Source organism: Microcaecilia unicolor, chromosome 4 (genome assembly GCF_901765095.1).
Source record: "Microcaecilia unicolor chromosome 4, aMicUni1.1, whole genome shotgun sequence".
NCBI classification, from domain to species: Eukaryota; Metazoa; Chordata; class Amphibia; order Gymnophiona; family Siphonopidae; genus Microcaecilia; species Microcaecilia unicolor.
The window spans coordinates 318831849-318848762 of NC_044034.1; the positions used below are offsets into that span (position 1 = coordinate 318831849).

The following is a 16914-nucleotide window of genomic DNA, read 5'->3' on the forward strand; positions in this document are numbered from 1 at the left end:
TCGGTGCTGGGGCCGATTCTGTTCAATATATTTGTGAGTGACATTGCCGAAGGGTTAGAAGGTAAAGTTTGCCTATTTGCGGATGATACTAAGATCTGTAACAGAGTGGACATCCCGGAGGGAGTAGAAAACATGAAAAAGGACCTATGGAAGCTAGAAGAATGGTCTAAGGTTTGGCAATTAAAATTCAATGCGAAGAAATGCAAAGTGATGCACTTAGGAAGTAGAAATCCACGGGAGACGTATGTGTTAGGCGGGGAGAGTCTGATAGGCACGGGCGGAGAGAGGGATCTTGGGGTGATAGTATCTGAGGATTTGAAGGCGACGAAACAGTGTGACAAGGCGGTGGCAGTAGCTAGAAGGTTGTTAGGCTGTATAAAGAGAGGTGTGACCAGCAGAGGAAAGGGGGTGTTGATGCCCCTGTATAAGTCGTTGGTGAGGCCCCACCTGGAGTATTGTGTTCAGTTTTGGAGGCCGTATCTTGTTAAGGATGTAAAAAGAATTGAAGCGGTGCAAAGAAAAGCTACGAGAATGGTATGGGATTTGCGTTACAAGACATATGAGGAGAGACTTGCTGAACTAAACATGTATACTCTGGAGGAAAGGAGAAACAGGGGTGATATGATACAGATGTTCAAATATTTGAAAGGTATTAATCCGCAAACGAACCTTTTCCGGAGATGGGAAGGTGGTAGAACGAGAGGACATGAAATGAGATTGAAGGGGGGCAAACTCAAGAAAAATGTCAGGAAGTATTTTTTCACGGAGAGAGTAGTGGATGCTTGGAATGCCCTCCCACGGGAGGTGGTTGAAATGAAAACGGTAACGGAATTCAAACATGCGTGGGATAAGCATAAAGGAATCCTGTGCCGAAGGAATGGATCCTCAGGAGCTTAGTCAAGATCGGGAGGCGGGGCTGGTGGTTGGGAGGCGGGGATAGGGCTGGGCAGACTTATACGGTCTGTGCCAGAGCCGGTGGTGGGAAGCGGGACTGGTGGTTGGGAGGCGGGGATAGTGCTGGACAGACTTGTACGGTCTGTGCCAGAGCCGGTGGTTGGGAGGCAGGGCTGGTGGTGGGGAGGTGAGGATAGTGCTGGGCAGACTTATACGGTCTGTGCCTGTGCCAGAGCCAGTGGTTGGGAGGTGGGGCTGGTGATTGGGAGGCGGGGATAGTGCGGGGCAGACTTATACGGTCTGTGCCCTGAAGAGCACAGGTACAAATCAAAGTAGGGTATACACAAAAAGCAGCAAATATGAGTTATCTTGTTGGGCAGACTGGATGGACCGTGCAGGTCTTTTTCTGCCGTCATCTACTATGTTACGGTGGTTCCCCGAGGTCTCAACCTCGAGGTGGAATGGGTGTAATTAGGGGTTAGGATCGGCAGCTGCGAATAGGGCAGCAGTATTATATAATTTCCGTTTCCGGTAGTGGCGATATTCAGATTTAGCGGAGTGATCCTGAAGGTGTCCACCTTGGATGGTCTATTCCCATTGGTAAGTAGCTGGGAAGTAGGGTTAATACTTACGTTTACTATGATAGCATGATTGTATGGTTTAGTATATGAATGTATTATTGATTGTTGAATCATTATAGGATGGTGTTTGAGAATGGTTCCTCCTGATGAAGAACACTTCGAAATGCGGTCTCGCATCGAGGAGCTGATGTGGATTTAAAGTGAAGCCGGTTGGGGTTCACAATGGTCTCCTATGGAAGCCCTCGCCAAGCCATGAAGTGCCATTGAGCAAGTTCGTTTTGCTTCGCTGTGTAAAATCCTCCATACTGTGCACGTAAGAGGGTGGGGCATGTTGAGCCCCTACCTCTGACTTGTGATTAAGAAACTGGCTCAGTATATTTTGAAGCAATCACAATTACGTGACAAGTGGATCAGCTGGAGTGCTATTTAACATTAACTGGAGCACAACGGAAATATATTTCACTGTATCAATAGCATTTATACATATATATATATATAGTGAAAATATCGTTGTAATGTGAAACAATGGTCGATAAGAGTTAGCTGACTGTTGACAGTGGTTGAAAGATTGTGGGGTGTATGGCTTGTGTGAGTGAGTTCCTAGGTTCCAATGGTGTGTAGAGTTTTATGGATATATAGGACTATTTAAATAAATGATATAATTATTAATATACAAAAAAATAACAGAGTACTGAGTTCATTGTAATTAAAAGACAGGTCAGAAAAGGTAGAAATGCAGACAGATGCCAAAAAAAAACATCCATTGCTGCAATCTTCCAGGATTGGTCTAGCAGCAATCAAAGAAAGGAAACCAGGAAAGATCAAATTTTACCTTCCTTTTCATCAACAACAGGATGTACAAAAGCTCCACCCCTCAGGTTGGGAGGAAGATGAGGCTCCGCCAGAAGGCTCTATCATCCCTGATGGGGCCATCAATCTTATAGTGTCTCACAAAGGAAATGTAGCCACAATGTTGTTGCTTTACAAATACCTTCTACAATCATCACCTGGGCCTCCAACCAGGTGATCATTTGAGATTTCGTCAAATGAGTCCAGAGACCTTCTGATACTACCTTGTGGCTAAGGATGTACACTGTCCAATCACTGCTTTAATTCAGTGGGTCAAGGACGACCTGGAAGCTGCCTCCCCTTTTGCATGGCCCTGCAGTAATGTGATCAAGGACCAGCTACAAGGCCTCACAAAAACAGCCAGACAAGGCATAAAAGTAACCTTTACCTTGTCTTTGTGTTCTATTTGGATCCAATTGTTGCTTGGCTTTATTCCTGTATGCCTTGTTTCCCAACTGGCTTTGTTCCTGTCCTTGAATCCTTGTTTCTGTGTGTCTTGTTTCTGAACCATGTACCTGAAAGCCTTGCTTCTGTAAACCTTGTTCCTGAAGCTTTACTCCTGTGTAGTCTTGTTCCTGCTTGCCTACCTGTGTTTTTAAGAGTCTTGTACCTGAAAAGTCTTGCTCTTGCAAACCTTGTTCACGGAAGACTTATTCCTGTATGGTTTGATTCCTGCCTAGCTTTGTTCCTGTAAATCTTGTCCCTGTGTCTCTTGCTTATGAACCTGGTTCCTGAAAGCCTGGCTCTTGTTTTAGCCAAACCCTGCTCCTGGTTTGTGTTACTGTTTGACTCTGCTTCTGGCTCCTGCTACTGTTCCTGCCTTCTGCTATTGTCAAACCCTGTTCCTGCTTTCTGCTAAAGCCAAAGCTCCATTACTGGTTCATGCTACAGCCAAAGCTCCATTCCTGGTTCCTGCTACTGGTTCTTGCTACACCCGATTCCTGTTCCTGCCAAGGCAAGTCCCATTGTCTTGCTTCTGTTTGTTTGTGTTGCTGTCCTACTGAGATAGGAAGACACTGTTACATTAGAAAGGCTTGGTGAATAAGGAGGACAAACTTTGGGGGAAAAAGGAACCAGAAAGGTAGTATCAGCAAAAAAAGGTTCCAGCAGAAACAGAATCAGACAGGCTGAAGAGATAAAACAGACATTGAAGGCAGTTTTCCCTTCCCCAGAGGAATCTGTGGCAGGACAGGGAACCACCGTGTTCCAAAATAGCCACCCAAGATTGCTCAAGGTAAGGCCTGCATTCAGATCTACGTGGAAACCTGATGCATCCACCATTATCCCTAGCGAATAAGGTTGTCTGAGATACCAGCTGTGAGCAATGACAAAGAGAAATTCTGACTACCACTGAAACCGCTACCCAAAAAAGCTGGTCACCCAAGAGGAAAAACAATTGAAGTAAATCAGGAGCTGAAGTAATTAAGAATTAATGCCATACTCATCACCACCGGCTCAAAGGAAGCAGTCTTTCTCTGTCAGTGAAGTGCCAGATTCCTTATACACACTCAACAGATAAAACTACCTGTGAAAGTGAGAAAAATCTCTATTGCCTGTCTTCCTCTTTTTATTTTTAAAAATGAATCCTGTGAGGAAGGAAGGAGGCAGTGGTAGCAGGAGAGAGAGTTGGAAGGACCTGGCACCACCAGGTGTACCCCACAAGGCACCAGCAACAGCCTTACAACCTCAGGCTCACTCAATTAGGATCTTAAAACAGGAGTCGAACACAGAAGAAATCAGAAGCTGATGAAAGCACACGCGCGAGAGAGAGATACTGAGAATTATTAAATGACCAGAAGCCTCACCATCCGATAAGACAGAGTTCAGTTGTGCTCTATGTCCACCTGCTGGAAAATGGACATAACTCATCAGTTTCTGGATTCATATGCTGTTGATAACAAGGAAACTAAAGCAAAGATACTCTCCGAGGACAGCAGGCCTTATATTCTCATAAGTGGGTAATGCAGAACTGTGTTGCACGGTTCAAAGCTCATAACAAGCTTTACAGAGCTTTGTGGAGCGAGACATGCTCCACCGCACATGTGCAGGTGCCTTCCCGACTGCTGCGAGGGCACAGTTACTGCACTTAAATACTACAGAATAAAAAATAAAATAAAAATAGGAGACAACTCCTAGGGGAGGTTGGAGGGTTTGTGAGAATATAAGGCCTGCTGTCCTCTGAGAATACCTGCTACAGGTAAGTATCTTTGCTTTCTCAGAGGACAAGGTCATTAATTCTCATAAGTAGGGGTATCCCTAGCATCCAGGCTCACCAAAAACAACAAACATTGGTCAATTGAGCCTCGCAATGGCAAGGACAATCAGATCAACCTCAACTATATACAAACTGAGTGAGAGTGCAGCCTGGAACAAAATAAAGTGGGCCTAGGGAGTGGAATTGGATTCTAAACCCCAGATTCTGCAACACTGCCCGAACCTGTCGCGTCGGGAGTGCTGCTCAAGGGAGTAATGAGATGTGAATGTGTGGACTGAAGACCACGTCGCAGCCTTGCAAATTTTTTTTTTTAATGGAAGCGAACCACAAGTGGGCTACTGAGCAGCCATGGCTCTGACATTGTGAGACTTGACATGACCTCTAAAGTCAGCCCAGCCTGGGCATGTGAAAGAAATGCCAATCTGCTAGCCAACTGTTGGGATTTAAAAGAAACACAAATTTGGGCAGACTGTCTGTGGGCCTTGTCCACTCCACGTAATAGGCCAAGTCTCGCTTGCAGTCCAAGGTGTGCAAAGTGCTTTCACCAGGATGGGTATGAGATCGAGGAAAGAAGTTGGCAAGACAATCAACTGGTTCAGATGGAACTCCGACAGAACCTTTGGTAGGAATTTAGGGCGAGTGCGGCGGACTACTCTTATGATGCTTATGATGAAACTTAGTATAAGATGCATCCACTACTAGAGCCTGAAGCTCACTGGCCCAATTAGAAGTAACCACCACCACGAAAATGACCTTCCAGGTCAAGTACTTCAGATGGCTGGAAGTCAGTAGCTCAAAAGATTTCATCAGCTGGGTGAGAATGATATTGAGGTCCCATGACACAGGTGGAGATTTGAGAGGGGGATTTTGCAAAAGCAACCTCTCATGAAGTGAACAACTAGAGGCTTGTCCAGAGATGGGTTTACCTTCTGCATGCTGATAAGCACTAATTGCACTAAGATGAACCCTTACAGTGTTGGTCTTTAGATAGGTGTGGAAGGTATTCAAGCAGGGTCTGTGTAGGTAGGGCAAGCAATGGGATCTAAGGTCTTGGTCTACACCCAGATGGCAAACCTCCCATTTGAAGAATAGCACATTTTAGTGGAATCTTTCAAGGAAGCCAGCAAGACCCGGGAGACACCACTCAAAAGACCCAAGGAAGCGAATTCTAGGTTTCTCACATCCAAGCTCTGAGAGCCAGAGACTGGAGGTTGGGATGCAGAAGCAACTCCTTATTCTGTGTGATGAGGGTCAGAAAACACTGCAATCTCCACGGTTCTTCAGAGGATAACTCCAGAAAAAGATGGAACAATATCTGCCATGGACAGTAAGGTGCAATCAAGATGGTCCTGTGGTCTTGCTTGAGTTTTCCGCAAAGTCTTCCCCACAAGAAGAATGGGAGGATACACATACAGGGAAGGAATTTATGCTAGTCTGTCATGAGCCTAAGTCTGGAACAAACAGACACTTTGTGATCAGTTGGCGTGGCAAAGAGCATCAAACAAGAGGGTGCCCCACGCTCGAAGGATCAAGGGCAATTTCCATGTCAGGACCGCTCGTGTGGTTGCATAACCCTTCTCAGCCAGACTGACTTTGCCTGCCAGATAGTGGGCCGAAGGACCATGCATGTTGGTGAGCCCAGCACCATATTCAGCCGGCCTCCTGCCACAGAGAGCGTTGATCTGGTACCCCCCTGCTTGTTGAGTGTAATACACTGCAACATGGTTGCCTGTCTGAATGAGCACAATTTGGTTGGACAGTTGATCTCTGAAAGCCTTTAGAGAGCTCCCAAACACCCACCCACCCTAGCACCAACTCTTCATTTATAGTTAAGTTATTCTAATTAGGATAACAAGCAAGGAGTGCTCTTACAGAGTTTAATTACATTCATTATTTAAGAAGAAAACACTAAATAAATCACACAATACACCACATAAACTAAAGACATTTTTATATTAGGTTAATATCCTTAATTCCTTAGCAAGTTTTAAATTATTGAAAAACTCAATACTAAGATGGAGTCAGCAGGTCCAACAGCGAGAGGGGTGCTATCCAGTCTTTTGCATTGAGTTTCTCATGTATGATTATCTCCCAGTTGGTGAGCAGTTATATGTGTGCCCAATACAAAGAGCTCCTAGCTCTCAGGGAATGGGTCTGTTCTCTTGAGTAGCAGACTTGGTGGAGCTGAGGGAGACAGAGAGGTACACAGAGGAGACCAACAGGGATGTTCTACAGAAGTCCCACCTCCAGTCTGGCAGCCCCCGTGCGGCCTTGGAGGAGGGAGGTCTCCTAGAAGGAGAGAATCACCCTGGTGAAGTAGGAAGTACTCCTATAGCCAGGGGATGTACTATCCTCTCACACAGTGGATGTCTCTCCAAGAAATTCTGCCTAGGAAGGAAGGATTAGAACAACTGGTGTAGTTGGTGATTCGATCATTAGGCATATAGATAGTGGGGGGCTAGTGGATATGAGGATTGCCCTGTGACTTCTGGAAGCCAAATTTAGGCTCTTAGGTAGAAAGCTGAACTCCAGATCCTCCAGGCTGGCAAGAAGTAGTCTCTGTGAGTAGTAGGCACCCCTCCTCAACTTGCCAAAAGACCTCCTAGATGAGGAGGCTGATACAGAATGCGTCCGGCGGGAGAAGAAGAGATGGTATGTGTGTGTTTTTTTTTATTTGATCACCGACCTCCTCTACTTTCTCTCCAAAAGGTTAACCTCCAGGCATGGGGCATTCGCCAACCTCTACTGAACCAACTGTTCTAGGTCAGAAACACACAGCCATGAGAGTCTGCACATTGCTATACTTTGATGTGGCATTCAGGATCAGCTCAAAGGTTTCATAGGCGCCCCTGGCCAAGAACCTAGGACACACCTTCTGCTGCTTGGCCAACTGGAGTACCGACTCGACCTGCTCCGGTGTGAGAGAGTCCGAGAAGTCCAGCAGCTTACGCACTAAGTCCCACAAGTACACGCTCATAAAGAGCTGGCACAATTGTATAAGGGACACGAGAATTAGGCCTGGAACATTTTCCTCCAAATGAGTTCAAGGTACTAGCTTCCTCTGCCTGGGGGCCTCGAGGCACAGTTTCTTATATTCCTGCCTCTTTTGAGATCAGATTCCACTACCATGGAATTGTAAGGCAACTGGGGCCTATCAAAACCAGGTGGGCAGTGGATCAGATACATCGTGTCAATCTTCTTGGGTAGGACAGGGACTGACAGAGGGGACTCCCAGTTCCTATCAAGGATTTCCTTGAGTACCTCATGGAGAGGGAGAGTCACAGCCTCCCTAGGAGGGGATTTGTAGTTCAGGACCTCGAGAATCTTAGCCATGTGCTTGTCCTCCACTTCCAAACGAAATGGAATAGCCTTAGTCATTTCCTTCACAAAATGCTCTCCGGAGGAGACTTTTCTCTTTTCAAGTGGAGGGGAGGGTTCAGAGGGGATGCCATCTTCTGAAAAGTACCTTGGATCCTCCTCTGATTCCCATGAGCCTTCCTCATCAGTGTCAGACAGAAAGTCCTCGTGGGAGGGCCGAGACTGTGCCTGCCTCGACTTTGAGGAGCAATGTCCTCGAGTGGGGGGTGGAGTAAACTCCCTCAACTCTGGCGAAGCTTCCTTCACTGATGTCAAAGGGGTACCAACTTGGGTGGTAGTCTATGTTTGGGCCGCACATGGTGCTGGTATTGGAAGCTGCACTGTAGGTTGATGGCCAAGCAGGGCCGCAACAGGCGGTAAGTCAAGCACAAGCACCCCTGATACCGATGCACACCATTGCATAAGGCCATCCAGCAGCTCAGGGAGCAAGGCCCAGATACGCTCGAGGGCTGCCACTGGAAAAGACTGGGGTACCGGCTCCAAACTACAGAACTGATGGGGCCGAGATGGGAGTTGGGTCCTTGCTGCCTGGAGACAGACGCTCAGCATCGAGACTCCTCGGTACCCATGAGGACGATGTAGAATCCTCACGTAGCCTTGGAATCGAGTCCAATACTGGCCAGTCCCGGGGGCCCCGTCCAGACAGGTGGAGACCCATCCGATGCACTACTGCTCCCAGTGTCTAAGGGTCTTGAAGCAGCCACGTGGATCAATGCACCTGATGCCGATGTAATCTTCAACGTCGACCTTAATACTGACGTCAAGGACTCAGACCTGGCTCCAAAAATCTTCTCGCATTGAGCCTCTCTGGACACGAGTCCTATTCTTCTTACGAAGACAAAAGACAGTTAGCAGGTCTATGGTTGGGCCCTAAGCACTGAAGACACCAAGAGTGGGTTTCTTTGCCAGAAGTCATCTAATTGCACAGGGAACAGTGCTTAGAGCCACTGCGTACTTTAGTGGACACGGAAGGTAAAACTTCTGAAGCCAAATCAAAAGACACGATGGTGCCTGAAAAAAGGGGCAAGGCACCAGAAAAAGGTCATAAGAAAGACCCGACCAGAGACTAGGTCTAAATGTGGCCTAATGCATGGAAAATAAAGAAAACTTAAAAACCGGCAAAAGAACTAAAAATATACGGGAAAAGAAGGGGACAAAGGCTTAAAGCAAGGCACAGCAAAAAATTGCAACAAAGAAGCTGAAAAGGCACCAAAAAGAAGCTCTTCCAGACCGGGAGTGAAGAGAAACCACAGATGCAGTATTCTCCTCACCGTGGTAGAAAAACAACTGCGGTAACCATGCCCTCGCAGTGGGTGGGAAGGCACTTGTGCATGCATAGTGGAGCATGTCTCCGCGTCCACAAAGCTCTGTAAAGCTTCTTATAAGCTCCAGTCCGGGCAATATGGCACCAAGTCACCCACCTGTGAGAATTAATAGCCTGCTTGTCCTCTGAGAATTGCCTTTTAAAATACTAATTACAAAGAAACTTTATGCAAAGTATACAGAATCTCAATCAATTTAAAGGAAAACAACTAAATGTATTATTTATTATTTTGGATTTTGCTCACATCGTTTCAGTAATAGCTCAAGGTGAGTTACATTCAGGTACACTGGGTATTTCCCTGTCCCTGGAGGGCTCACAATCTAGTAAGGCAATGGAGGCTTAAGTGACTTGCCAAAAATCACAAGGAGCAAGCAGTGGGATCTGAACAAGCCACCTCTGGACATCAAGACTGATGCTCTAACCATTTGGCCACTCCTCCACACATACACATTCTGTATACTTCATTAGCCCACATTGGGAGGAGAGCAAGTGGGGAAATTCTAAAAGACAGAACAACTTTAAAATGCGAGGCTTGTACTCAAAAAGAAATTATTATTCTAAGAATACAAAAACTAGAAGTCACACAGACACAGTTCCCTTTTCCTTCAAGAAAACTTGTAACTGGGAGGGTTCAAAAAAGACATTTCACATTATTCAAGGAAATCAAACACTTACAAAGATATTGTAACTGAAATGTAACCCCTAGTGCTAGCGATGGCAAGAAAGACGTTATGGAAAATAGACACTCTCCCCCCCCCCCCCCAAAGTTACATTCTATTGTTCTAAAGAAAAAGCAAAAAAGTGCTTTGTCAAGCTGGAAAACAAATGTAGCCCGAGATGTTACCTCAGCTGCAAAAGTCTCTAGAATATTGGTTAGATTTAATTTATCCACGGAAATATATCCTGTTCAGGTCTCACCAGAGAGCTGCTGTGTTTTTTAGATAACGGAATTAAAAAACCCCAAAAAACTATTCAATGGTGGAAGAACCACTTCTTCATATTTAAAACACTTCTTTCAGGAATTTATAGAACAATTCTTTAATGTACTTGTAATAACATGAGAAAAAAATTCAATAGCCAAATTCAAAGCTTTAGTATAATCTCAAACATTTTCTATCCTATGATATACCATCTTATCTTGACCTAAAATGTTGAACTTTTGAGGTTTCCACTTTTGCATTCAACACAGCAAACTTTGAATATGTCCAACACACAGTAGAACTATAGGCAGAACCTTCAAGGACTCTGTATAGGGCTTCCAAGACGTGCCAAATCGCCTCTGCTACGATCTCTGCTGATCTGACCAATGGAGGTAGTGCTGCTACCAGCTCCCCCACCGGCATTGAACCCAAAGGTGTGGCCTGAGATGGCATCTTACCCAGAAGGGTTTCCGCACTCGGCACACTCGATCCTGTGGCGCCACCCCAAAGATCCAGACATGGGATGTGGAGCAAGAAAAGGGCCTGCCAAGCTAACTTCGCTCCCGAAGCTTGGGCTGCTCTCCATGACACGAGCAGCAGGTTCTCCCTGGGGAGTACATGCATAAGCCATGCATGATCTGACTGACTAATGCAGTTGAGGGAGCAGGTTGAGGTGGCCTTCCCACGACATTTAGGCATGGAAGCAAGATAATTGCAGAGAAAGGTCACGCACACCTACACACTCAGACGACCATCTTGGTCTCGACAAGCAACTCATGACTTCTTTCTATTTTGGACCTCCTCATTTGGAATAAAATTACTGATTGAGATACAAGCATTAAGAGATGTCAAACTCGTTGTAAAAAACTGAAAGCTACATATTTTATTTAGGAATTTGAGGGGGATGTTGTGATTTGTAAGGGTTTTGTCTGACTTGTATTTTTTTACCATTTAAGTGAGATGCAGGTTATATTGTATGATTAACACAGTTTTGTTATTTGTCTGTGTGTTTGTCTGGCTTATACTGATGCTATTTCTATGAAGTACAGTAGTACACCTAGAAAGTCATTTGATTGGTGATATATAAGTAATTTTAAATAAACACATGCACACTGTACCTGCTTATTCACAAATAACTGACCAGGGACACCTCATTGACTTGTCTGAAATACCTTCAATAAAGAAAAAACAAAAATTGTATCTAACCACAAATCTTTTAACATTTGCACACAATTTCAAGCTAGTTCCAGTACAGCTTTGGTAATGCAGCATAATAGTTAATCACAACTATACTAATACCATCTACAAGACCCTAAGTGCCCTGTTTACTAAGCCGCGCTGTAGGCACTCTAAAAATCAGCGTGCGCTAACGCCTGCACTAGCGTGTGCTAAAAAGTTAGTGTGCCTACAGCACGGCTTAGAAAACAGGACCATAAGAATGGTTCTAACCTGTGCTCAGTTTTCTGTAATGTGGAGACCCTGTCCACTGCAGTTATGTACACTGATAAGTATATCCAAGAAAACAGGTAGGCAGGCAACTCACAAAATCCAGCATGGGATAAAAAGAAGCAAAACACCAAAAAAAACCTTTAATAAAAAGATGAATTTATTCACCACAAAAGTTTAAAACAATCATATGCCCGACACAGCCGTATTTCATCCTCCTAAAGGGCTGCGTCAGGACTTGATATACCACTGCAAACGACATATATATGCAAGTCCAAATCATAAACAAAAGTATTATATAAATAAGATGTAAACCATACACTAAAAACATGTATATATAAAAACCATCCATACAAAACATTAATATAAACAAAAAATAAAAGGTAAGAAATCATTCATACATACCCCAGTGGTGCAGTGCAAACAATTCTACCTACTGGACTAAAACAGCTGAAACCAAAAACAAACATAACTGCTAAGAACATATAGCAAAACAATATATATAAAGAAGACTCTCACCAGCTATCGTCATTAAATAATGTAAAGCTTAGCTATTTCAGCAGTACATAAAAGGAGCAAACAGCCCAAACCAAAGATTTACACTATTTAATGACAGTAACTGGTAAGAGTGACCTTTATATATATTGTTTTGCTGCATATGCTTAGCAATTGTGGTTTTTTTTTGTTTCAGCTGTTTTAGTCCAGGTGGTGGAATTGTTTGCACTGCACCACTGGGGTATGTATTAATGATTTCTTACCTTTATTTTTGGCTTATATTACTGTTTCATATATGGATGGTTTTTATATATACATATTTTTAATATATGTTTACATTTTATTTATATAATACTTCTGTTTTATGATTTGTATATATAATGTCTTTTGCAGTGGTATATCAAGCCCCTGACACAGCTCTTTAGGACATCAAAACGCGGCCATCTCACACATATGACTGTTTTAAACTTTTGTGGTTAATAAAGATTTTATTAAAGATTTTTTTGACAATTTGCTTCTTTTTATCCCACACTGATAATTATATACATAAAAAAGCAAAGTTACTCACCTGTACCAGGTGTTCTCCAAGGACAGCAGGACTAGTAATCTAACGTGGGGTTACATCTCTGATGGAGCCTCAGTGTGGACTCTACCCAGCATTCCTATCACTTTAATAAGCTTATAGTAGGTCCACATCGTGCTTGCATGAGTGCCCTCCACCCGCCAGAGTCACATGTGACCCCCAGTCTGACCCAATAGCATATACAAAAGAATGCAACTCCTAGAGAAGGTGGAAGGGTATGTGAGAATACTAATCCTGTTTGTGCTTGGAGAACACCTGCTACAGGTAACTTCACTTTCTTCAAAGACAAGCAGGACTTAAGATTCTCACATGTGGGAAATCCCTAGCTACCAGGCTCACGAAAAAAACAAAACAGTGAATAGGGACTTGCAACAGCAAGGCCAATTAGAACCAATAAACCTAAGAAGAAAAAAAAAAAACAGGTCTGCTGTGATGGTGCAGCATAGAACAAAAGGAATGGGCCTAGGAGGGTGGAGTTGGATTCTAGACACCAAACAAATTCCACAGGACTGGACTATCTGGCCAAACTGGCTATCATGTTGGGTATGTTGCTCAAGGCAGTAATGGAATGTGAATGTGTGGACTGAAGACCACTGCCCTGACATGCCCTCCAGGATCAGCCCCAGCCTGTGCATAAGTGAAGGAGATGCCGTCACTAGCCAATTAGATACAGTGCGTTTACCGATGTCTGCTTCCATCCTGTTTGGGTCAAAAGAAAAACATTGTAGGACTGTCCATGGGTTTTAGTCTGCTCCAGATAGAAGGCCAAGGCTTGCTTGCAGTCCCATATGTGAAGGCGCTCTCACTAGGATGGGCATGAGGTTTGGGAAAGAATGTTGGTAGGATGATTGACTGGTTAAGATGGAACTCTGTACTCATCCTAGGTTTCATCTAAGGTGGCGTTGGAGGATACCCTGTTATAATGAAATTGTGTGAAAGGTGCATAAGCTACTAAGGCCTGAAGCTCACTCACCCTGCAAGCTAAAGTAACTGCCAAAAATAAGACCTTCCAGATCAAGTATTGCAGATGACAAAAGCAAGAAGCTTTTATCATGCTGGGTTCAAAAGCTGATCTCCGAAACCCTTACAAGCATTTCAAACTGCCCGCAGCTCCAAGAGATTGATGTGAAGTTTGGTCTCCTGAGCAGACATGTCTTTGGGTGTGAAGCCATCTATATGAACACCACATTCCAGGCTGGATGTGTCTGTGGTCAGAATTTCTGGGGAGGATACATTTGGAATGAAAGTCCCAGAATCAAACTGCTTTGAATTGTCCACCAAAAAAAGCACTGTGCCAACCTTGGGGTGACCGAGAAGACCTCTGTCAGATTCCCTGTGGCCTGGCACCATGGGTAGTTAAGAATCGATTGGGCACCTTGCAATGGATGTGTGCCATGGGGAGTGACATACACCATGGAGGCCACGTGGTCCAACAATCTCAACATCTGCTGGTTGAGCTGAACCTGACCAGTGATAGAAATCAGAACATCTACTCTTACCTCAGGAAGGTAGGCTCAAACTTGAACCAAAACATGCGCACTTCCATTTTGGGAGAGAACACGAGACCTGGTACTGGTGTTTCACTACTCACAATCTGAGATACTCCTCAATTGGGATAAGCAATCCCTAAGTGGAACTCAGATATATGCCCCTAGGAAACAGTTGTATTTAAAGCAAAATAGTTGTCTGTGTTGACAAGGTGTGGTACTCAGCTCTCTTTCAAAAGGGCATATTTTACAGTTTAATATACTGCATTACATAAAACTGTTATGACATTCTTCTATGTTGCCTGTCTTGAGAAGCAGGTCATTGTGCCTGGATGTACTAACATACCCTGAGCAAATGACTTCTCAGGTAGTAGAAATTGGCAGTCTTGCCTGTATGTTTTTGCAGTTTTACTTTTATTCAGTTTAAGAGAGAACTTAAAACATTGTGTTTTTGAGATGCTTATGGTGATTAGTTTTGTCAACCGTTTGTTAATGATTAAAATTCTATTTAAAAAAAATCAGCTTTTTAAAAAATTATGTCATGAAGGTATGTAATTAAAAAAAAATGTTTCTATTACTGTGTATATTTCTTCTCTAACTCGTCCAGAACTGTGGATAGAGTGGGGTATAATTTGGTTGTGGGTAGAAGCATCCTTTAAAGTTCAGAGAGAATAGCCAACTGTTTGCTAGAAAGAGGGCATCCAAGGCAGTCATCCTGAACTTTTCTTTGACCAGATATTTGCTCATAGCCCTTAGGTTTAGGATGGGAGAAAAAAAAAATCCCTCACTCCCCGGTCTTTTTTGGCACAAGAAACATATTAACATAGTAGATGTCAGATAAATACCAGTATGTGCCCAACAACACAAACCCATTACATAAGGTATGATACAAATCACCTGATCTTGATTTGTCCCTGCCATTTACAGGGCATAGACTGTAGAAGTCTGCCTGGAACTGTCCTTGTTCTAAAACTTCTGAAGTTGTCCAAATCCCCTGAAAAGATCCATTCCAACCCATCTAATCCTGTTCAGCCATGATCAGGACACAGAACATATAAGTCTGCCTAGCACTGGCCTTGTTCTCCAACTTCTGAAGCAAAATCTGTCCAGCCACGATCAGGGCACAGACGGTAGAAGGGTGTTGTACCTTGTTGCCAAAGCAGTGCAGTCCCGCCACCAAGACCATGACACAGCTAAATGAAACGCTGGCCATCGTTGCTTGGGATGAGGGATGATACTGTGAAGTGCAGCGGTGAATTGAGTGCCGAGTTTGAAAATTAAGTATCCTTTCAAACGTCATTTATATCCACAGTGTTTATCTGTTGGTTGGATAAGTGAGTTAAGGACTTTTTAGTCATCACTTGGGACAGTGTTGAAAGGACTTGATAGTTTGCACACAGTCCATGAGGTTTTTGGCCGATGATGAACAGAGGGTCCGTGTATGACCGTTTTAGCTCTGTTTGACGTGACACGTCTAGGAGCTCTGTGAGGCCTTTTTTTCCCCTCTAATTAAATGCGTTCAATAGTTACACTGTTGGATATTTGTCACATTTTCATTTTGTGGAGTTATATCCCTTTATGCAGCCTAGCATACTTCTGGCTGCGGCCACCACCTTGTCACACTGTTTTCATCACCTTTGAGATCCTCGGACACCATCACCCCAAGGCCCCTCTCCCGAGCAGAGGTTATCAATATCTAACCTCCTAACTGGTACATCTCTTTTGGATTTCTGCACCCCAAGTGCATCATTCTGTACCACTTTGCATTACATTTTAACTGCCAAACCCTTGACCATTCTTCTAACATTTGGAGATGCTCATCGGAAAGGAAATTGAGCTTGCAAAGCCACTTCCTGCTCTAGATCTATTGTAAACACCTCCACTGTGGGCCTCGGAATTTTACCAGGGCTCTCGGTGAAATATAGATTTTATGCACGCCAAGATACCTGAATGGTAAACTCCTGAGCAGGAGGGTGTACAATTCACTAACCACGTCACCCACCCTCGAAGGTCGGGAGAGGAAATTTAGCTAATTCTTGGATTCTTTTTCCCAGAATTTAAAGGAACCAAACTCAGGATAATAAGCAATGTACAACTTACTTTATTTAGATACAATTGACTCTAATTATAATGGATTTTCTGAAAACACATTTATTCTAAAAGAAATTATGAATGCATCCCCAAAAGGTAGCAGTACTCTCATAACATTGTACTTTTTTTACAGCCTAAATCCCAGCAATGGTTGGTCGGGATATCTCAGATAAGTGTTTTGTTTTTATTTCTCTTCCCTTAAACCACCAACATATGATCAATTTTTATGCTGTCTCATGTCAAGGATTTCATTCTTTTTTTTTTTTTTTTTTACTTTTTGTGTATTACAGAATCTTCACTCTCCAGACCAAACTAGATTTCCAAGGAGCACCAGGTAAGTATTTTTTCTTAATGTTATTGTTTCCAGATCACTTAGCTGTACAGGTTCTTTGGTTTAAAATTCCACGGAAACGATGAGGTCTTTCTTGCGTGGGGGCCCAGTCGCCAGCTCGTCTGGATCCTTGCTCTTCCCCCTAAACCTCTCTTAACAAAATAAAAGGAAGCAAAACCCTACCTCCCTAATTTATCTTCAATGCAAATTTTTCTAGGTGTCTGACAATTAAGAAATACTGTGGCCCATTACCCTTCCAAAACAAAATGAATTAAATTGACCTCTTCTTCCAGTACTATCCTTGTTTGAGTGTCCCTACT

At 43.7% G+C, this 16914-nt stretch overlaps 1 protein-coding gene across 4 annotated transcripts in view; it reads right to left on the reverse strand.

The window, feature by feature from the left end:
- The window catches only part of FIGLA (folliculogenesis specific bHLH transcription factor), a 157527-nt gene that overhangs the window by 20562 nt on the left and 120051 nt on the right, over window positions 1-16914 (reverse strand). For all 4 annotated transcript variants that reach the window (XM_030199624.1, XM_030199625.1, XM_030199626.1 and 1 more), the window contains exon 5: window positions 11280-11333. In XM_030199624.1, the coding sequence (XP_030055484.1) occupies window positions 11288-11333 (46 nt within the window). In that variant the 3' untranslated portion in view covers window positions 11280-11287. The remainder of the gene's footprint in view (window positions 1-11279; window positions 11334-16914) is intronic.